Below are 23,199 nucleotides of genomic sequence, written 5' to 3' on the forward strand. Positions count from 1 at the left end.
GCCGCCCCCGAGGAGCCGGCGGGGAGGAGGAGGAGGAGGAGACTCGGGCGCAGAGCGGGGGCCGCGCGGAGCGGGAAGCGGCGCAGGCCGGGGAGCGGCGCGGCCGGGCCGGCCCAAGGGCGCCTTCGCCTCCGAGCCCGGCGCAGGGACCGTGGCGGAGGCGGAGGAAGAGAGGCAGACGAGCGCGGAGAAGTTTGGCGGCGGGAGGAACCGGGACGTCGTTCCTCCCCCCAGCACAGCCCAGCCCAGCCCAGCCCCGGGGGTGGGGGAAGCGGGGAGAACCCGGGCCATGGGGGCGGGCGGCGGGGCCGGCGCGGAGGCGGCGCGGCGCGCACGGAGCTCCTGGAGCGGCGCAGCCGCTGCGGCGCAAAGTTAGCCCGGCGCCCCGGGACGAGCGCCGCCGCCGCCGCCCGCGGGTCAGCGCCGGACCCTCCTCCCCTCGCCGCCGCCGGCCTGGGCCATGGGCGAGCACCCCAGCCCCGGCCCCGCAGTGGCCGCCTGCGCCGAGGCGGAGCGCATCGAGGTGCTGGAACCCGAGGCCGGGGAGCGGCAGCCCGCGGCGCCCGAAGACGTGAGTGCACCCCCCCTGCTCCGCCAAGCAAACTTTCTGGGGGAAGGGGGCGGGATGGGGAGGGGGAAGCAGCCCCAGTCTCATCCCTCTCCACCCCACCCCCGAGCCCTCCCCAGGGGCAAGTTGGAGGGGTCAAGGTGATGCGGGAAGTCCAGGATTGGACAGCTTCCCCGCGAGCCCAAGGGGGCCCGGGGACCGGTGTCCCTCCCCGCAGGACGCTGCCCCGGCCGCGGCTCCGGAGACCCGTGGGCCGCCGAGCGAGCCCCCTCCCCGCGGCTGGTGCAGTGCCCGGGACACGGCGTTTTCCTGCAGAGGCGACCGCGTCACAGCACTGACTCCCCCTCCCCTCCCTTCCGCGACCTGCGACTCTCAGAGCCCCGGGAAAGAGTGGGCGCCGCAGACTCCTTCCCCCCCACACACACCCGGGTCCCCGGCCGCACGGACCGATGTGGAGACACCCTCCCCCAACACACACACCCCTCTCCCGCTCCCCTATTAGCTCCCTCCAGGCATCTGCCTGGTCGCGACACTGATTGAAATTCATATTGGCCTCTGTCCCTGAACCCGGCCGGCCCGGGCTGGTTTTACTCCCAGCAGGGGGCTTATGAGTCCTAGGCCAGGTTCGTGCCAGGGATGGTCCCCTGGGAGAGGATAAGGAGGGGTTACCCCAGAGGGTTTCCCCGTGCCATCTGCCACTCGGGGTCTCTCCACTCCATCGTCCTGGAATCCCTGGACGGATCAGGCACTTGGGAACAAGTTAAGCTTCTTCCTCCTGATGTTAACCTGCAAATGGAAGGGGGAGAACCTGGGCATCTGCCCTGCCCTGCCCCATCTCTCCTTCTTCCTCCAGTCTACTGAATTTAAAGTCAGCGCATCCGAACGCGCTGGAGACTTGAACCTCTCTCCCGCTTCTGTGCCTAAGCCTGTCACTTCCTCCTTTCCCTAACTCCTGAGTCCCCCCTTAGATTCTCAGCCTTGGAAGCTTATTGGGAAGCACCCTTTCCCATCAAAACACCCGCAGCCAAATGTTAATGTTAATGTTTTTTTTTTCCAGCGGTGAGTTCTCCCCAGCAGCGTATCCCACCTGCAGGGTCTGAGGGTCTGGGAGTTAGACCTAAGCTTTTAGATAGCACAAGCCTTCGGGAGTTGTGAGTCGGCCCGTCTCTATGAGATCATGGTTGAGAATCATATTTTTCTCCTCCTGGCTATCCCAGACCACGGGCACCCACCTTGTTACTCCTGCTGTGACTGCCCTGTCTTTGCTCATTTGGGGAGCAAGTTTTCCTGGGCTCCTCTTGTCGTGAGCGCGAGCGCCTGAGCCTGGTTCTAGACACTAGGGCAGCAGCTGGGAGGTGATGTCAGAAACCTCAGGGGGCTGTAGAGACCTTGGTGATAAGTGTCTTTCTTTCTTTCTTTTTTCTTTTCTCTTCCTCTTCGCCTGCATGGCCTCCCTCTCTACCAGCCCTGGAAAGTCCTGTTTGATAAGGTATGTGAGCAGTTAAATCCCCCCCCTTTTTTCCCTCCAGCCCTCCCTGAAACCAGTCTCAGTCTCCCTGCTTGCGTGGGCTTCCCTAGCTCCGCTCGGTGCTCCGGAGGTGGTGACGTATATGGAGGCGTGGCTTAGAGGATGTAGGCTGAGCCACTACCGTGCTTCAGGTATCTGGAGAGAGCAGTGGACTTCTTGGAGAGAATTCTCCCTCTCCTTTCAATTTCTGCTGTACCGTGGCTGGATTTATACCACGTAGGAATTGGACAGTATGTGTTAAAAGGGAATTTTTCTATACACAAGGGGGTTGCAGGAGGAGGAGGGGAAAGTGGGAGGGCTTGAGGTGTAACTGTCAGGTTCCCTGTATGCCCCTATCATCAAAGGTCCATAGTCCCCATTAAAGTGAAATTTCCACCATCCTTAAGGAGCGAGGGTTTCTTAAAACATGGACTCTTTTGAAGGATGGTCCCTTTTCTCTGATTCTGCACTTGGGATGGGCCCTTGCTGGGAGATTACAAATGGAAAATGAAAATGGTGTGTATAATAGTATACACAGTGCCTGGAGTCTTAGGGGTGAGAAGTAGTTGTAAGTTCCAAAAGTTGGGTCTGAATCTGGGGATGGACATTTGACCTTCAGCAAGGAAATAATTCTCTTTTTCTGCTCAAGACTCATGTACTTTTGTGTGTTTTCTTTCTTCTTCTTCTTCTTCTTCTTCTTCTTTTTTTTTTTTTTTTGGTTTTTCGAGGTAGGGTTTCACTCTAGCCCAGGCTGACCTGGAATTCACTATGGAGTCTCAGGGTGGCCTCAAACTCATCGCGATCCTCCTACCTCTGCCTCCTGAGGGCTGGGATTAAAGGCGTGCGCCACCACGCCCGGCTTTTGCGTGTTTTCTTTGCCCTCGCTATCCTTTGATGCAAAAGAGGTGGGAGGTGTCCCAGTGTGTGTCGATGCTGTCCACTTCAGTCCTGAGATGTGAATAACTGTGCCACGAAGTTGATACAACTTTAAGAGATTATTGGACTGTTAAGATGGGCATGGTAGCATATAGCTGCATTTCCAGCACCTGGGAGGTGGAGGCAGGAGGATCAGGAGTTCATTCTCAACCACATAGTCAGATGGAGGCCAGCCTGGGCTACATGGGACCCTTTCTCAAATCTCCTGCTCCCTAAAAACAAAAGAGGTCAATCTATTTGAACCAGAGGAAATGTGCTGGGTTAGACAAGGAAGGAGATAGATAAGAAAAAACAGTTTGGTCTACACCCTTGTTGTAGATGGGAAAGACCTTGACTTTTTTTTTGTTTGTTTGCTTTTTGAGGTAGGGTCTCACTCTAATCCAGGCTGATGTGGTACTCACTATGTAGTCTCAGGGTGGCCTCGAACTCACGGCAATCCACCTACCTCTGTCTCCCAAGTGCTGGGATTAAAGGCATGTGCCACCACTCCTGGCTTGCTTTTTTTTTTTTTTTAATTAGGGCTATTGTGAGATCCAGGCAGTAATAAGACTTATTTTTATTTATTGATTAGAGACAGAGAGAGAGATTGAGAATAGGCATGTCAGGGCCTCTAGCCACTGCAAACAAACTCCAGACGTTTGTACCACCATGTGCATTGCATGTGGCCTATGTGGGACCTGGAGAATCAAACCTGGGTCCTTAGCCTTTGCAGGCATGTGCCTTAACCACTAAGCCATCTCTCCAGCCCCCAGGCAGTACTTGGAAAGGTACTGTGATGGTGGGACAGAAATGAGATGGATTGTGGGGGTGAGAGACACTAGCCAGGGGCTTCTGTAGAGAATGCAGGCAAGTACCCTGTGTTAGTGAATTTCCATTAGAAAGGTTTACCTTGGCTCAGAGTTAGAAAGCTCCAGTCTGTTCTGGGTGACCCCCTCCCCACTTGGAAGGGAGCACATCATGGCAGAAGCATGTGGCAAAGCAAAATCCACTCACCTCAGGGCCATAGACAAAGAGAGAATAAGAGACTGGAGTCCCATAGTCCCCTTCCAGGGCAACTCTCCAGCAACCTAAAGACCTCCTCTGAAAGTTTCCACTGACCCTTGGTACCTCCAAGCTGGGAATCAAGCTTCTAATGCATGGGCCTTTGGAAGACTTACTAAAACCATAGCACACCTGGATTCAGAAGGTGACAGTGAGCTGGGCATGGTGGCACACACCTTGAATCCCAGCACTCTGGAGGCTGAGGTAGGAGGATCGCCGTGAATTTAAGGCCAGCCAGCCTGGGCTACGGTGTGAGACCCTACTGCAAAACAAGAACAAAAGGTGACAATGAGAATGTCCAGAAAGAGGGATGTGGTGATTGGAGGGTTGGAAGCTGTCGATAAACCCGAATAGCTGAAGGGAACCACATCCCTAACTGAGGTCCTGAACTAGAGGAAAGGGAAAAGTGGGTGTGGGGGAGGGTTAGCAGCAGTGACAGCTTTGGTTCCAGACAAGTTCAATCTGAGGAGCCACCTAAATGCAAATGCCCAGTGAGACCGAACTTGGTGACTTGCTCGAGTGAAAAAGAGCTGGCCAGGCAGAGTGAAGATCTGGGGCTGTCACTCACAAACCTGGGCTGTGGCCTGAGGAGCATCCGCTTCCAGCCCCGATGGGATAGAACATCTCTCCCTCTGCACCCAGTGTCCCCTTGGCTTCTAAGAGCCTGGCACTTGCTGGCCTGACGCCCCAGGAAGGAGGGAGCTCCGCTGCCACCACTGCTGTGCCACCACCAAGCTGCCAGCCCTTCACACCTCCTGCCAGATTTAGAATCAGAAGCCAGAACAAAGTGTATCATGCTTTTTTTCCTCTCTGTGTCTTTCACATTTGACTAATTTCCTTTGCCAGTTCCTATGTGTGTTTACATTTGAAACAAGCCATTTGGATGAATGGGAGGGAACTTTCAGTGGGAACAACTTGGAGTTGGGCAGCAGCTCTGAGCAGAGGGAATGCGTAGCATCCAGGCTTAGCCGGTGGTCCCTAAGGTCCAACTGGAGAAAGATCTTGGACATCACTGAGAGCACCTCTCTGCTGGTGGGAGGGCCCACTCAGAAATCCTTCTTGACTGGGAAGAAAGATGGCGGTGGTGGGGAGCACCTGCCTGGGATGTTCAGGGGTTTGGGTTTGATCTGCAGCATCCTAGAGGAAATTAAGAAATATAAAATAAAATCATTCCGGACAGACAAAATGAATTCTGGGAAAGAAGCCACCAAGACTTACTCTTCCTTCCCTTCCCTCCCCTCCCTTTCTTCCCGCCCTCCCTCCTTTCAACAGAGAGAAAGGTGGGGGGAGAGTATAGGTGTGCCAGGGCCTCCTGCCACTACCAATGAACTCTAGATGCATGTGCCACTTTGTGCATCTGGCTTTATGTGGTTACTGGGGAATCAAACCCAGGCCTTCAGGCTTTGCAAGCAAGTGCCTTTAACTGCTGAGCCATCTCTCCAGCCCCTGATTTTTCCTTTTTTTATAAAAGATATTTTGGGCTGGAGGGATGGCTTAGCAGTTAAGGTGTTTGCATGTAAAGCCAAAGGACCCAGGCTCAATTCCCCAGGACCCACGTTAGCCAGACACACAAGGGGGCACCTGGAGTCTGTTTGCAGCGACTGGAGGCCTTGGTGTGCCCATTCTCTCTCACAGATACACTCTCTCTCTTTCTCTGTCAAATAAATAAATAAAAATATTTTATTTGCAAGCAGAGAGAGAATGACAAAATGGGCATGCCAGGCCCTCCAGCCACTGCAAACGATCTCCAAATGTATTGCCACTTTGTGTATCTGGCTTTATGTGGATCCTGGGGGATTGAACCTTAATCCTTACGCTTTACAGGTAAGCACCTTAACCACTTCAGCCCAGAAAAGCTATTTCTAAGCCAGCTGTGTTGGTGCACACTTGGCATCCCAACATTCTGGAGGCCAAGGCAGGAGAACTGTGAGTTCAAGGCTTGCCTGAGTTATGTAGTGAGTTTTAGGCCAACATAGACACAAGTATATCCAACCTGCTGCCCAAGGGTCTCATGCAACCCGGGATAACTATGAATGCAGCTTTTGTAGATGACATCATCATATCACAATGTGAAAAGATTAAATACCCCTGCCTGTTACACAGAGACTTTGTCCCAAAAATCAAAAAGAGGACTGGAGAGATGGCTTGGCGGTTAAGGTGCTTGCCTGCAAAGCCTAAGGACTCAGGTTCTACTCCCTAGAATCCACATAAGCCAGATGCACATGGTGGCTCATGCGCCTGAAGTTCATTTGCAATGGCTGGAGGCTCTGGCTCACCCATTCTCTCATATTTTCTCTCTCTCTCTGCCTTTCTTGCTCTCAAATAAATAAAAATAAAATAATTTTTTAAAAATTAAGGACATTTCCAAGTTTCTCCCTTAAAATGGGACTCTTAAGATCTTTGAATGTTTAATAAGGAAAGGGGTTTGAAGCTGATTTCTGTCAAGTCTACAGAGCACTGTTGCTTTGGGTTCAAAAGAAAGAGAAAGAACTGCAAGTCCCTTTTCCCTACACAACTGAGAATTAGGGGGAGTGGAAAGTCCTTTCATAATATCTGATTCCGAGTAGACATTTGACAAATATGTCTTTCCTGGGAGTCAGAATTTACTGGCAGATGTACAAGGATCACTTCTGAGGTTTGGACACCAAGGCGGCTCTGAGAGAGAGAGAGGGAGAGGGAGAGGGAGAGGGAGAGGGAGAGAGAGAGAGAGAGAAAGACAGAGAGAGAATATGAATGAATTATGACCCCAGTGGATTTTTCTTTCTTTTTCCCAGTGTCTTCCCTGTTCAGGCCTGAGAGAGAGAGAGTGAGAGAGAGAGAGAGAGAATGAATTATGACCCCAATGGATTTTTCTTTCTCCCAGTGTCTTCCCTGTTCAGGCCCCTCCCCTCCAGCCTGGAAGTCTTCCTCTGGCCTGAGATACCCACATCATTTTAGTCTTTGTGTAAGTTGGATTGGTAGGGGAGGCACTCTGGGAGCCAAAAAAGATAAAATTGCTGGATGGATTATTAGGGAGCCACAGAGAATATACCTGCCCTGAGACAGTAGCATTGGCCATGAGCCACAGAACACACAATTAGACAGCAGAGTCAAGTTCCCAGAGAGGGACAAAGCACGGGCTTAACTGGAGCCTGCCCTTTGGCTCTGCTCCTCAACTCCTTGTCGAGTGGCTTGCACAGCCCTTGAGGCTGTAGACATGTCTCCACAGCACAGTCAGGGTCCCCTACCCTGCTTCTATGGTGGTGATCCCATCAGCCAGGCTGGAATTAACCCTTCTGTAACAGGGTGCTAGGGTCCAGGAAAGTCCTTGAACTGCAAACCCTAGGTTTGTTTTCAATTTAAGCAAAGAATTGAATAAAGAAGACTGAGAAGGATAATTATTAAATTATTATTGAGGGAAGTACAGAGCCAAGGAAAGGCACCCATGTGGCTCAAGATCCCATGTGGAGGGCCTGGGGGAATAAAAGAGTGTGGGAAGAAAAAGTTCAAGGAGCTCCTGCCACATGGGGAGCTGGAGGGGAAAAACTTACCCATGGCTGGAAGTTCCCAAGTGATCAGAGAGCGAGACTGCCCTCCGCTTGCAAAGGTATTCATAACCTTACAGTGGCGGGCTGCTTGTCTTCTGGCTCGGGTGAACCAGAGGGACAGCTGGTTGGTTAGAGCTAGGCTAGGAGCTGTCTCAGGAAGAGGTTTGCCCTGGCATCAAGTCCTGAGGGCTGAACTTAACCAACCACAATGTTTCAGTCCAATGAAAGACCCTCCCTCTCAGGAGGGATTTCCTGGCTGTTTGTGGAAAAACAGATAAGAAATCAGATGGTCTTTGATTTCTAGCAAGTGCAAATTTTCCTGTTTTTCACCTTCAGGGGTCCAGTCACCCTAACTCTAGCCCCCTCTCATTTTGATACCTGACCACTTACGAAAGTGCATTTGTGGGCTGGAAGGATGGCTTAGTGGCTAAGGCACTTGCCTGTGAAGCCGAAGGACCCAGGTTCGATTCTCCAGGTCCCACATAAGCCAGATGCACAAGGTGGCGTATGTGTTTGGAGTTCGTTCACAGTGGTTAGAGGCCCTAGCGGGCCCATTCTCTCTCTCTCTCTCTCTCTCTCTCTCTCTCTCTCTCCCCCTCTCCCACCCTTCTCTGTGAAAGAATGGGGAAAAAAAAGTGCATTTGCTAGTGGCTGAGCAGTAGGGCCAAGAGCTTCAATCTGCTACCCTGGCACATAATAGGTTCACACAAGTTTGAGAGAATGACAGATCAAACTACAGCCCTACATGTACGTCCGGGGCTAGGATACCCTCTCCAGGAGCAGCCGTGACTGTGGGCAGCCATGCCTATGTCCATTCCTGCCTCTACCATCATGCAGCTACTGCTGCCCTAGGAACCCTCGGTTATCAGGAGGTTGATGGAAGCATCTTGTCCACCGTGCTTATTTTACAAATGAGAAGAGAAAGGGACGTGACCTTCTGAGGTCACTTGGTGTAGCAGTGCCAGAGCTCCTCCTCTGTGTTTGTCACCAGGGGCTGCAGACTGCACAGTGCACTGCATGGTGATGAAGGCAGATGGAAAGATGCCCTTCTTGTACATCTGCCTTTACATGGGTATTGGGGAATTGAACCTGAGTCATTAGGTTTTGTAGGCAAATGCCTTAGCTACTAAACAATCTCTCCAGCCTAACTTCCATGGATTTAAAAATACATATTTATTTGAGAGAGAGAGAGAGTGTGTGCGATTTTGGGTATACCAGGGCCTTTTGCTGCGTACTAACTCCAGATGTACCACTTTGTGCATCTGGCTTTACATGGATACTGGAGAATTAAACCTGAGCCAGCAGGCTTTGCAAGCAAATGCCTTTAGCTGCTGAACCAACGCCCCAGCCCAATTTTTAAAAATATATTTCCTTGATGCCAAGCATGGTAGCACACACCTTTAATCCCAGATCATAAGAGGTAGAGGTTAGGAGGATATCTGTGAGTTCAAGGCCAGCCTGAGATTACATAGTGAATTCTAGGTGAGTCTGGATTGGAGTGAAACACTACCTCCAAAAAAAAAAAAAAAAAAAAAAAACCAAAATACATATATACTTATTTCTTTATTTGCATGTACAGAGAGTGAAAGAAAGGCCATGCCAGGACCTCTTGCCACTGCAAGTGAATTCCAGATTTTTATGCCACTTTGTGTGTGGCTTTATTTGAACACAGGGGAATCGAACCTGGGCCTTCATGCTTTGCAAGCAAGCTTCTTTAACCATTGAGCCATCTTTCCAGCCCAGGTTGTTCTTATTTATTTTTGTGGCGGGGTCTCACTGCAGCCCAGGCTTGTCTCAAGTTCTTAGTCCTGCTTTAACTTCCTGAGTGCTACAGTTATAGGCATGTGCCACCTCTCTTTTGAAGCAAGGTACAGGTCTGCACTGCTATAGTTTTTTGAGGAAGCAAGCACTGATTATCTACTGTGTGTGCAAATGTCAGTCATCTTGTTTTAATTTCTCAGCAACCTGGTGAGGTAAGGCTGCCATGTCCTCTCTTCATAGAGGACACTACTAAGGCCAGAGGGGGCAGAGTTGTCCAAAGACACCAAGCAGAGGAGCCTCTGTGTGTGTTGGGGGGTGGGGTCTGTATTTGTCCCCAAAGCTTCTGGATGGCTTCTGTGATGGGACAAAAGGTAAAAGGGGAAGTTCAAGGCTCCTTCGTTATGCCTGTCTGCTCCTGCTCTGTCTCCCACCTCCCTCCTGGATTGCTCAGGTCTTTCTGTTCTGGGGAACCAGAGGGACTCTGGGGGCTTCAAGGAAAATCAGCATGGGCCTGGCGTTTAGGCTGAAGGGGAGAGGGAGCAGATGTCAGACCCCCTCCTCCTTGCTCCCACTGTTCCTGCCTGCTACTCCTTGGAGGCTCTTGGCTTTATGGCTGTGACTGGGCTTTGGTCCCCAGGTGGCCTTAACAGGCTGGGCCAGATGAGTCAGTTCAGGCACTACATCTGTTCCTGATCCCCAAGGGTATTGCTTCTGAATCACATCCCCCATCCACCCCCTCAGAGCCTGTGGCATGGCCTAGGCACAGGAGGAAGAGCTGTCCCCATGCCTGGGGGTGTTGCAGGGGTGGCATTGGAGCAGAAGTGGGGTGTTCCTGAGGTAGGTGCTCAGCTGAGGAGGGCAGTGTTTAGTGAAAGGAGACTTCCTCCACCCTCAATGGCCACTACCAGTCCTAGCTTCCTGCATTCTGGGACAGGCTTGAATCTTTTCCTCCCCTCGTTCAGGTGCCGGCAATGTAGATGGTTTTCTGGCAGTGCTGTTTGTCCATCCACGCTGTCAGCCTGGGTTCGGGCCAGGGTGCTCCCTTCTCCACTGGAGGAAGGGCATGCTGTCTCCCTACCCAGCCAGCTTGCCTCAGCTCCTGGTGTTCAGGAGCCTGGCATGGGGCCTCGAAGAGAAGTGCCTGAGCTGCCTCCCTGGGCCCCCTGCAGTGGCAGCTGGAAGAGCAGCATTAATTCAATGGAGAATATTCCAATCAGCCTGGCCAAGACAACGTGGGGGAGGCGTGGGGATTAGGGAGCGCCAGGACCCTTCATGGTCTAAGTGGAGAGGCAGGCAGATGGGGCCAGACCTGGCGCTTTTTCACTTTCCTTCTGCTCCCGGGAAGGCTTGAGCTCACCTGGGAGCAGCTCTGATGATGCCTGCTCCGTCTTGGAGAGCTGTGGTCAGGTGGAGCAACTCTGACTGCTTCAGTTTCGATAGCTGGGACTTGTCACACTTAATTGGGTTTGGTGAGAATAAAAATCACAAGTGATTTGTGAAAGTCAGTGTTTTAAAGAGCTGGGGGAGAAGGTCATGGGAAGGGCACACGGAGGTCTTCTCTCTTGGGGGGGATTAGCATCCTCGTTTGCAAGGAAGAAGTGGGAGAGAATGCTCCCACTCCCTTCACCTCGCCTCCTGACCTCGCCAGCTGCAGCCCGGACCTAATTTATGGGGCTGTAAATATCCCTGAATGGGCCAGACTTCCCTGATGGGCGCTGGCTTGCTGGGTGGGACAGCTCTGCTGAACTACAAAACCCCTCAGCAGCCTTAGCCTTGTTAATTCACTTTGCCCAGAAGCCTGGTAATGAAGCAAGAAGCCAGCAGATGGGAGAACACCCTCCCCTTGGGAAGGGCTGCTGTCTATACCTTACCCTGCCCTGTGGCCACTTCCCAAGGCTCCTTCTGCCTCAGCGGACAGATTGAAGACAGTGGGGATGGGCATGGAGCCTTTCCAGACCTTAGGTTCGCATCTCAGACCTTTGAGATCTTCATGGGATAGCAGCTAGCTCATGGGCCCCAGGTGCTGCCTTTGGGTCATTTTAAATGTTCTCAGCCCTCTCGGAGGATATGGGCTTCTATCAGTATAGGAGAGGATCTTCTTCAGGTGTTGAAAAAAAAAAAAAACAGGAACCTGGCGTGAGCCTTTAATCCCAGCACACAGGAGGCAGAGGTAGAAGTTCAAGGCCACCCTGAGACTCCAGAGTGAATTCCAGGTCAGCCGGGCTAGAGCGAGACCCTACATTGAAAAACAAAACAAACAAACAAACAAAACCCCACAGAATCCAGACTTGTGCTTGTCCTGGAAGTCCAGTGTATCCACCCTGAGGATGTGTAATAGTTATGAGATAGACAGGTTCCCGTCTTTCATGCTTCACTGCTGCCTGTGAATGCTGAGGCCAGAGCTGACCCACACAGCTGGGAGAGAAGCGAGGCTGCTGTCCTGGGTGCTGAGCAGGCAAATCCCTGCTTCTGCCAGGTTGTTCCCTGAGAGCTCAGCTCAGTGGCCCTATTAGGCCCGTCACTGATTTCTCGGCGTCTCTTGGGACCTGGTGTCCCCAGTCAACCTTCCAGCAGGGCCGAATCTCACAGACTTCTAACGCTGCTGGAGGACTCTGGCCTAGTGTCAGCTGTCTTGAGAGTCTGGGCCACTCATGAGCTGGAGGTTAAAGACCAGGTCCCCACTCCTGACAAAGAGCCTGAGTGTCCCCAGCCCAGAGAAAGAGCCTGGGCTTTTCAAAGGGAAACTTGACTGTACTGCCGATTCATGTTCTCAGAGTGCTCCTATGATCAAAGGTCAAATTAGGAAGGTGCAGGGCTGAACCAAATCAGGCGTCTCCCCATCCAGACCCTGCAGAGCCCTCACTGAGCTTGCGTGCAGCGTGCTCCTCCACGCGAGTCTTCTATACCATGGGAAAGGAGGCGGCTCTTAAGTGCCTGATCCCAGCCCCCGACCTCACTGTCCTCCACAACCTTCCTGGAGGCCCCTGAGAAGGGATTGGTGTCCTGATCCTGAACCTTTGTCTCATGCACCCCCTTGGGTCTAGGGTTCCACACAGAACAACAAGGGAGGGCAAGGCTGGGACCAGTGAACCCGATGGAAGAGCCTCAGATTATTTCCGTCCTAATCGCTTACTCTCTGACCTTAAGCTAGTTTCTTCCACTCTTCTTAGTCTCTGCCTATTTCCCATATGCGTCCAGTGAGGGCGTGTATGAGTTAATTTCTCATGGCTGTGACCAAATACCTGACAGGCAGCAACTTCGGGAATGAAGGGCTTGTTTCAGCTCACGGTTCCAGATCACAGTCCATCATGGCTGGGAAGGTGCAGCGGCCGGAGCGCGAAGCAGCTGGCCGCACACAGTCCGCAGTGAGGAAGCAGAGGGCCACGCATGCTGGTACTTAGCCAGCTCGCTCCTTTTATTTTTTATTTTTTTAATGTTTATTTATTTATTTTAAAATATTTTATCTTTATTTATTTGAGAGACTCCAGATGCATGTGCCACCTTGTGCATCTGGCTTATGTGGGTACTGAGGAATTTAGCCCAGGTGCTTTGGCTTTGCAGGCAAGTCCTTAGCCGCTAAGCCGTCTCTCCAGCCCCTAATACTTATTTGAGAAAGAGAAATAGGCAGAGACAGAGAGAAAGAGAGAGAATAGGTGCACCACGGCCTCCAGCCATTGCGAACCAACTCTAGATGTGCGCGCCCCCTTATGCATCTGGCTTAGGGGGGGTCCTAGGGAATTGAACCTGGATCCTTTGGCTTTGCAGGCAAGGACCCCAGCCGGTGGAGTAGTGCCTACAGTTATTGTGGGTCACCTAGGTTCACCTGATCACAGTAATTCCTCACAGGCCTGCCCAGGTCCTGTCAAGTTAACAATATAAACCATCACAGAGTGATGCCAGGGCCATCACAGTGGATCCTGAGCAAATACATGTGAGATGAATGCATGGGAGGACTGGCTAGGGCCTCTCAAATTCTTTTTAGCCCTAGCATCCTTTTTTTTTTAATTTTTTTTTGTTCATTTTTTATTTATTTATTTGAGAGCGACAGACTTAGAGAGAAAGACAGATGGAGGGAGAGAGAGAGAATGGGCGCGCCAGGGCTTCCAGCCTCTGCAAACGAACTCCAGACGCGTGCGCCCCCTTGTGCATCTGGCTAACGTGGGACCTGGGGAACCAAGCCTCGAACCGGGGTCCTTAGGCTTCACAGGCAAGCGTTTAACCGCTAAGCCATCTCTCCAGCCCCCTAGCATCCTATTGATGGAGAGAGTGTAGGCCCTGGGCTTTTCTTCCTGGGTGTGAATTTATCTACACTGATGACCATTTGTTTAAACTTGAGCACAGCAGCTTACTCTGCTTTTGGTTTCTTGACTCCCCTCCCCCATAAAGTGGATCTGGTAACAGTAAATGTGTCATAGGGTTGGTTTGTTTGATTGATTTTGTTTTTTGAGGTAGAGTCTCACTCTAGCCCAGGCTGACCTGGAATTTACTATGTAGCCTCAACTCAGGGCGATCCTCCTACCTCTGCCTCCTGAGTGCTGGGATTAAAGGAGTGAGCCACCACACCCAGCTGTCACAGGGTTTTTAAAAAATATTTTTATTTATTTATTTACTTTTTTATTTGAGAGAGAGAGAATGGGTACAATAGGACCTCTAGCCACTGCAGATGAACTCCAGATACATGCACCACCTTGTGCATCTGGCTTACATGGGTCCTGGGGAATTGAACTTTGGTCCTTGGGCTTTGCAGGCAAGTGCCTTGACCACTAACCCATCCCTCCAGCCCTGTCGTAGGTTTTTATGAGGTTTAAATGAGGGAAAGAGACTAAGTTATCAGCCAAGTTAGAACACTGAGTGTGAAGGGGCACCGTTAATAATCGTGTTTAGAGAACAGGAATAAACCAGTATTTTCCCAGGCCCCAGTGAGGTAGGGCCTGACGCATAGCAAGCATCCCACATGAATTCGCTCATTTTATTTATTTATTTATTTTTGTTCAGCGGGGCAGGAGGATATATATACAAGCTGAGGGGAGCTGCTTTTTCTCTTTTTGATTTTTCATGTGGGATCTCGCTGTAGCCCAGGCTGACCTGGAATTCACTGAGTAGCCTTAGTCTGGCCTTGAACTCACAGGGATGCACCACCAGGCCCAGCTGGAGCCGTTCTTTCTGAGGAGGGATGGAAGCTGCTGGGCAATCCCTTCATCACTGCCTGTGGGCTTTGGAGATCCAAAGCCGCTGAGGATTCTTTCAGCTATTTGGGTTTCATTGTTGTGCTTGTTTTTTTGCTACCCCCCCCCCCAGGTAGGGTTTCACTCTGGTCCAGGCTGACCTGCAATTCACTATGTAGTCTCAGGGTGGCCTCCTGAGTGCTGGGATTAAAGGCATGCATCACCATGCCTGGCTTTACTTAAAAAAAAAAAAAAATTAATTAATTTGAGAGAGAGAACATGCACCAGAGCCTCCAGCCACTGAAAACGAACTCCAGATATATACCTACCTTGTGCATCTGGCTTACGTGGGTCCTGGGGAATCGAACCAAGGTTCTTTGGCTTTGCAGGCAAGTGCTTTAACCACTAAGCCATCTCTCCAGCCCTGCTTTTGTTTTTTGAGACAGGTCTTCATGTGTCTCATGGTGGCCTTGAACTTGCTGTATCACCTAGGATGTTCTTGACTTCCTGATGCTCCTGCCTCCCACCTCCTGAGCACTGGAATTACAGGGGTATGGCACGGCTCTCAGCTTCCCTCCCACCTATTGGAACTCTGCCTCATGAGGCCCTAGCCTGTTAATCCTGCTAGATGGGGCCAAGGCCACCTCACTCTCCTTTCGCCCTGTGTCAGCAGTAGGACTCAGACTAGAAAAGATTGCCCCTTCTGACACACACCTTTAATCCCAGCACTTAGGAGACAGAGGTAGGAAGATCACTGTGAGTTCGCTTAGGCTAGACTACCTTGGGAGGGGGAACAAAAAGAAAATAGGAGAGATTGCCCCCAAGGGCTGAATATGCTGTGACTCTCTTTGCCCTATCCTTGTTTCTGTGCACCAGGGTGGACACGCCCACTCTATCTCCCCCAGAAGGCAGAGCTCCTACCAGTTCATTGATGGAGAGCCCGAGGTGATGTGCTTAAATTTGCCAACAGTGGCACAGTGCCGGAGGGTGGGGCTCCTACCCAGTTCTTTCTCCCCACTGTGTCCATCAAAGAGGGAAGAGACGGGGCTGGAGAGACGGCTTAGCGGTTAAGCGCTTGCCTGTGAAGCCTCAGGACCCCGGTTCGAGGCCCGGTTCCCCAGGATCCATGTTAGCCAGATGCACAAGGGGGCGCATGCGTCTGGAGTTCGTTTGCAGTGGCTGGAAGCCCTGGTGCGCCCATTCTCTCTCTCCCTCTCTTTCTGTCACTCTCAAATAAATAAATAAAAATAAACAAAAAAATATTAAAAAAAAAAAAGAAGAAGGAAGAGACGGACCTCCAGATAGCAACAATACAGAGAGAGACTTTGGTGGGTCATTTCTCCAGTTTAGATGGGTTAAGTGACCCAAAATGGGGCACAGTCGGAAATGGGACATGACCGTGTGTGTGTGTGTGTGTGTGTGTGTGTGTGTGTGTGTGTGTGTGTGTGGCCTTAGACTGGGGAGAGTTGGCCACCTAGGGGATTAGGGGCCAGAAGGCTGGGCACTGGTGGGATTAAAAACCTCCTTAGAGGCTCTTTTCAAGCTGAGGCAGGTGGGCGGGATTTGGGGAGGGCCTGCTTCTCTCTTAGTGTCTTTTTTCCTCCTGTCAGCATCATGCCTTGGAGCTGAATGTAGACAGAGTCCTCCCCCACCCCAGCATTGGTCCCTATTCTAGAAGCAGTTCAGGACCCTCCCTGGCTCCTGCCTTCCCACTGGACCCCTCCCCTGTTCACAGTCCAAATTCATCCCTCCTGCTACTCCCTCTGACCACCCCCAGACCAGTCCTGGCCAGGCTGCCTCAAACCCATCTCCCTCCATTCTGAAAGCCACCCACTGCTAGTACCACGGGAGAGACAGCTTCAGGGGTTTAGGCATCATTAACAAGGACTTTGCATTTATAGGGCTCCCCCTCCCCAACACCATCAAAGAAAGCATCAAGCCATATTCTTTTTGAGGTAGGGTCTCACTCTGGTCCAGGCTGGCCTGGAATTAACTATGTAGTCTCAGGGTGGCCTCGAACTCTTGGTGATCCTCCTACCTCTGCCTCCCAAGTTCTGGGATTAAAGGTGTGCACCACCACACCTGGCTCCATACTCTTTTTGTTAGTTTGTTTTCAAGGCAGGGGCTCATTGTAGCCCAGGCTGACCGGGAATTCACTCTGTAGCTCCAGGCTGGCCTTAAACTCCTCTTACCTCAGCCTCTCAAGTGCTGGGATTAAAGGCGTGCACTTTCAATTCTTACTCTTACTGTGACCCGAGGAAGGTCAGCCGGGAGGATATGTGCCCAGAGGGGCTGGCCACACCTCTCACGGGGAAAGCCTCCTGTGAATGAGGTGGTGGCGCTGGGTGCGCATCCTCCACCTTTGGTGAGTCTTGAGTTTGCTTTAGCCCACCAGGTTCTGTGGGGAAGGCAGCCCGCACTCTACTGACGGGGAAACTGAGACAGAGCTGATCACCCCAAGTTAAGCCCATCCTGCTTAGTGGTGACGCCAATATGCCATTTTGTCTTGTTCCTTGCCACCCTGCTGGAGGAGTGTAGCCTGATTTAGAAGCCCCCAGCTCCCTTCTATGTAACCTTCCCTCTCCTGCCTTCCAGGTGTGTCCTCCCCCCCCCCCCCCCGCTCTTTTTGTCTCCTGCCTTTTCTCGGGGCTCCACCCTACCTGGGCGCCCCATGCCCACAGTCAGTTCTCCCCTTGCCCTCACCTTCCCAGGTGTCGAGTGGTACACACACAGAGCCCCAGCAGCCAGCCCTGTGACTGCCCCTCCCCCACCCCACCTATGGCCCTCAAGCCTCCTGGGCCTCATTATTAGGGTGGTGGTGACCCTCCCACCGGCGCACTCTGTCTGGTCTGTCTGGCCCTGGCATGAAAGGTAGAGTTTTGGCAGAGAATGAAGGCTCGGCCGGATTCCAGCTCGGTTCTCTGAGGTGTAGAGCCTGTAATGTGCTCGGGGCAGGGCTGGCTGTCCGCGGTGGGGGTTGGGTGGCTGGGAGCCACTGGGCAGCCCCTGTCACTAGGACAACAGCAGGGAGCCCTGGAGGAAGGGGGGGGGGAGGAGAGCAGGTGGCTCTTTGTCTGGTGCCTGATCCCAGCCCTCTGCCTCTACAGGAGGCCCCTGGGAAGGGATTGGTGGCCCTGCTCCCAGCACATGCAAAACCACTGGACTTTCTCCCCTGCTGAGGCAAGAGAGACTCCATGCTGTGAAGGGCACTCCCCTCTTCCCCCACACACCAGACCGACCAGGCTTCTCCCCAGCACCAGAATGCATTCTAGCACTGAGAGCACTGAGATCAGGAAGGGCCAGGCTACTGGGTACCTGAGATGGGGTCAGGGTTAGTCTAAGTGGCTCACAGGGTTGGCAAGGGTTCCAGGCACCAAGGAAAAAGTCCCCTGCCAGCCATGGCCAGTGTCCCTCTCTGAGCAATAAGGAGGCCAGCGCTGGTGCAGTTTGGGGATGGTCTTGCTGCAGAAATCTCTGTTTAGGAGAGGACAGATTCCTTCGGCTCCTGTTTTGCTTCCAGACAGGAAAGTGGGTCCTGGAACTGAAGGTTGGTACCCACTGGAAGTAGCTTTGAGGCAGTGGTTGGGCTCCCAGATGCAGAATGCTGGCTCTGCCCCATGCCAGGCAGGTCATTTCACGAGTCTGTACTAGCTTTCCCTTGCCTCTGTGTTCTTGTCTGTAACATGGGGATCATAATATGACCCGTTCTTTCTGTTACAGGGAGACAAATTCTATAGATATTCAGTGTGTAAAACAGGGTTTGGCACTGTGAAAACACAAATATTAGGTGCTTTTATTCATGAAGATCTCTCTGGATTTCCTGAAATAGTTGATTAGAACCAGATGGGTGTCATGTCTGGTATTCAGCGTGGAGGGTGGGGGACATGCAGATCTGAATAGGCCTCCAGTGAGGTGTCATCTCCTGTAGAGCTCAGAGAGAATTGTAGTTGACTTCTAACTGTTGCTCGAGCACACAGAACCTGCTTTCCCAAAATAGTGTTTGTTACCCACCACTATGGGCTTGGTCTTCCGGGTCCCTCCAACCCCCATTCATCCCTGATGTTCATTACCATTTATTATATATATGATATACATACACACACTCATACACAAACACACACAGTACTGGGGACCACACCCAAGGCCTCTTGCTTGTAAGCACTCTACTACTGAGCTACATTCTCTGTCCATCCATTGCCTTTCCCACCCCCCAGTAAGGTATCAGTGTAGCCCAGGCTGACCTGGAATTCACTGTGTAGCCCCAAGCTGGCCTCAGACTCACAGCTATCCTTCTACCAAGTGCTGGAATTAAAGGCATATACCACCATGCCCAGCCCATTGCTTAAAAAAAAAAAGTGTGCATGTAAAAGCATATTCATATGTGTATGGGGGGCTAGGGGTATATGTGTTCATGTCAGATGTCTTCCTCAGTCATTGTTACTACTTTTTTTTTTTTTCAAGGCAGGGTGTCACTCTAGTCCAGGCTGACTTAGGATTCACTATGTAGTCTCAGGGTGGCCTCGAACTCACAGCGATCCTCCTACCTCTGCCTTAAGGTGTGTGTCACCATACCCAGCTATTCATGCCTAATTTTTCTGAGGGTGTTAGGGATCCAAACTCAGGTTTTCATTGGTTGTGTGCCATACAATGTTCACCCCCCCCCCCCATTCTCTATCCATTGCCTTTTTATTTATCTTTTTGAGAGAGAGAGTGGGGGGGCAAATAGAAAGAACAGGTGCACCAGGGATGCTAGCCACTGCAAACAAACCCACCTTGTGCATCTGGCTTAGGAGGGTACTGGGGACTTGAACCTTGATCCGTAGGCTTCTCAGGCAAGCACCTTAACCGCTAAGCCTTCTCTCCAGCCCACCAGTACCTTTTAAAACCTAAATAACACACAGCAGCACCTCCAGGGATGCACTGGAGCCCACTGTGACAAAGCCCTTTTTAAACAGGAGTTATCTTGACGCTGGGAGGGAAGGATGCAGTTTCGTTTCCTAGCGGGGTGTGAGGGGTGGGCTCTGGGTGGGCTCTGTGAGAAAGGAAGGGCATATGGATTAGGGCCTTTTAAAACTGAATCCAAGAGGCTTTTCATTGAAAATTAGTGCCTGTCTGTTCATCTATTCATGTGTCTATTCATCTGGCAAATCTTGCTTGAGTGCCCCTAACACAGGCTGTGTTCTGAGCATTCAGGACAGGTGATCCCAGCCTTTGAGGAGCTGCAGTCCAGCATGGAGGAGGAAGCAGCTAAGAGACAGTGTGGGTAGGAGGCCGTGCTGGCTGTCCAGATGCAGGAGTGTTGTGGGGAGTGTAGGGCACTGGGAGGAGCCGTGGTGAGGGGCAAAAGACCTGGCCAGCCTGTGTGCCCCCTGTCAGGGCCTCTCTGCCTCCCCCACTGCCCAGGCCCCTCAAGGCCCTTGATTCCTTTTGTCATTGAACTTCATCCCTGTGAGGCAAGGGGGAGGGCAGAGAAAATAGCTCAGTGGCCTTGTACTTGCCTGACATGCATAAGACCCTGAGTTCAAACCCTATCACGAAAATAAAAAATCAGAGCTGAGTGTGGTGGCATATGCCTCACAAGATGATTGCTGCCAGTTCAGGGCCAGCCTAGGCTACAGAGTGAAACACTGGTCTCAAAAATACAAGGCATCCAGGTGTGGTGGCACACACGTTTAATCCCAGCACTCAGGAGAATGAGGTAGGAGGCTATGAGTATGCGGCCACCCTGAGACTACATAGTGAATTCCAGGTCACATAAGCCAGATGTTCATGGTGGTGCGTGTATCTGGAGTTCATTTCAGTGGCTAGAGGTCTTGCTCCGGCCCCATTTTTTTCTCTCTCTCATAACTAAAAAATAAATAACCCAAAGCAATAAGCTAAAAAATAAAGGGGATAGTTGAGTGTGGCGACACATGCCTTTAAACCCAGCAGAGGTAGGAGGGTAGGAGGATTGCCACGAGTTCAAGACCACTCTGAGACCACATAGTAACTTCCAGGTTCGTTGGGTTAGATGATTCTGACCTGGGCTGTGTGGTGAAGGGTGGGATGGAAGCTGGCCCTCACATTCGCCTGGGGGGACTGGCCCACCCCTGACCCTGCTGCTCTCTGTTCTTCCTCTGCAGTTTGACCCTGGGAGCACAGGCTACATCAGCACAGGCAAGTTCCGGAGCCTCCTGGAGAGCCACAGCTCCAAGCTAGACCCGCACAAAAAGGAGGTGCTTCTGGCTCTCGCCGACAGCCATTCGGATGGACAGATCTGCTACCAGGATTTTGTCAACCTGGTGAGCATTCTGGGAGGGGATTGGTGGGGAGTGGGTGGCGTAGATACGGGAAACAGATTTAGGTAAAGGGGTCACTTGATTTATGTTTGAAAAGTCCTGGCTCAGGCTGGAGAGATAGCTTAGTGGTTAAGGCGCTTGCCTGTGAAGCCTAAGGACCCAGGTTCAATTCCCCAGTTCCCATGTAAGACAGATGCACATAGTGGTGCATGTGTCTGGAGTCTATGTGCAATAGCTAGAGGTCCTGGCGTGCCCATTCTGTCTCTCTCTACCTGCCTCTTTCTCTCTCTCAAATAAATCGATAAATAAAATATTTAATTTCTTTATCTATGAGAGAAAGGGAGAATGGCATGCGAGGGCCTCCAGCCACTGCACACAACGCCAGATGCATGTGCCACTGTGTACATCTCGCTTACATGGGTTCTGGGGAGCTGAATCTGGGTCCTTAGGCCTCTTAGGCAAGTGCCTTAACTGCTAAGCCATCTCTCTAGCCAATTTTTTTTTTTTTTTTTTTAAAGAAAAGCCCTGGCTTTTTCAAGTGAGCTGATATCACGAAGGACCTGGTTTCTGTTCTCTGACTTCAGCTCCTGGCAATTCTAGTCCTTCATGGGGCTAGCAAGGTAGCTACACTGCACTGGCCCTCATACCATCAGGCCCCACCATTCAGAGAAAGAGTGAGTTTGAGTTTCTACCCTTGGTCTTGGATTTCTTTCCTTCTACTGGCCTGGATTGGGTCAGTGGGATGTACCGAACTTAAATCAACCTCTGCCTCTCTGGAGCTATGAGTAGGGGCAGTGCTGCCAAAACAAAGGGCCAAAAGTAGAGAGGTTCTGGCAAGAGAAGGAGCGAGATCAGGCCACACCTCACTGGTAACAGCACAGCATTTCACGTATGGAAGCCAGGACACTTGGATTGTCCTGGTGATCTGGGGGGCAGGGCGGGGGCTGAAAAGGGGAGGCTGATGAGTCCTGCCCTTCCTTCCTAGGGGCTGATGTTGTGTCCTTTCAAAAGTTCTGTAGGTACTTGCTGGAAAATGGCTTAGCGGTTAAGGCGTTTGCCTGCAAAGCCAAAGGATCCTGGTTCTATTCTCCAGAAACCACGTAAGCCAGATGTACAAGGTGGTGCATGCATCTGAAGTTCATCTGCAGTGGCTGGAGATACCCTAGCATGCCCATTCTTTCTTCTCTCTCCCTCTTTCTGTCTTTCAAATAACTAGATAAAATATATTTTTAAAAATATGTCATTAAGAAAAAAGTTCTGGGTTGGAGAGATGGCTTAGCAGTTAAGGTGCATGCCTGCAAAGCCTAAGGACCCAGGTTCGATTCTGCAGGTCCCACGTAAGCCAGATGCACATGGTGGCACGTAAATCTGGAGTTCGTTTGCGGTGGCTATACGTCCTAGTGTGCCCATTCTTACTCAGTCTATCTCTACCCCTCCCCTGTCTCAAATAAATAAATAAATAAAAATATTTTTATTTTTTTATTAACAACTTCCATGTTTATAAAAAAATATCCCATGGTAATGCCCCCCCTCCTCCCACTTTCCCCTTTGAAACTCCATTCTCCATCATATCCTCTCCCCATCTCAACCAGTCTCTCTTTTATTTTGATGTCATTATCTTTTCCTCCCATTATGATGATCTTGTGTAGGTAGTGTCAGGCACTGTGAGGTCATGGATATCCAGGCTATTTTTGTCTGGGGGGAGCACGTTGTAAGGAGTCCTACCCTTCCTTTGGCTCTTACATTCTTTCTGCCACCTCTTCCGCAATACACCCTGAGCCTCAGAAGGTGTGATAGAGATATTGCAGTACTGAGCACTCCGGTCACTTCTTCCCAGCACCATGATGCCTTCTGAGTCATCCCAAGGTCACTGCCATCTGAAAAGAGAAGATTCTCTACCAAAAGTGAGAGTAGCATTAATATATGGGTATGAACATTAAGAGAAGTGCTTACGGGGTAGTTTGATAAGCACAGTGTATACATTTAGCCAGAAAGCAGCAGATGTTACACCCCTAGGGCTCATGACTACCCCTGTTTTAAGTTTCCAGTATCAGGGATGTATTCCCTCCAGTCCAATTAGAGGGCAGTTGGTTTCCACCATGACAGATGTGTCACTATTGCACCCATTGGCTCATTTGGCCTGGCTGGCCAAACATAAGGCTTGCAGTGTCCACTGCTGAATATCTTCACTGGTGTTAAAAATAATTAAAAAAAAAAAAGTTCTGCCAGGAGTGGTGGCACACACTTTTAATCCCAGCACTCGGGAGGCAGAGGTAGGAGGATTGCTGTTAGTTCGAGGCCACCCTGAGACTACAGAGTGAATTCCAGGTCAGCCTGGGCTAGAGTGAAACCCTACCTCATAAAACCAAGGGGAGGGGGAAGCAGTTCTATGGGCTACAGGGGGTTTGGCAGGTGG

The 23,199-nt window shown here is 51.3% G+C and overlaps 1 protein-coding gene across 2 annotated transcripts in view; it reads left to right on the top strand.

Moving 5' to 3' along the window:
- Positions 1–460: 460 nt before the first annotated feature.
- Positions 461–23,199, top strand: part of Rhbdl3 (rhomboid like 3) — a 68,970-nt gene continuing 46,231 nt past the window's right edge. Inside the window, exons 1-3 of one of the 2 annotated variants that reach the window (XM_004664584.2) lie at positions 461–571; positions 2,034–2,057; positions 20,628–20,786. In XM_004664584.2, the coding sequence (XP_004664641.1) occupies positions 461–571; positions 2,034–2,057; positions 20,628–20,786 (294 nt within the window). The remainder of the gene's footprint in view (positions 572–2,033; positions 2,058–20,627; positions 20,787–23,199) is intronic. The other variant, XM_004664585.2, reaches the window with a different exon arrangement.

This window comes from Jaculus jaculus, chromosome 9, assembly GCF_020740685.1.
Source record: "Jaculus jaculus isolate mJacJac1 chromosome 9, mJacJac1.mat.Y.cur, whole genome shotgun sequence".
Lineage (NCBI taxonomy): Eukaryota > Metazoa > Chordata > Mammalia > Rodentia > Dipodidae > Jaculus > Jaculus jaculus.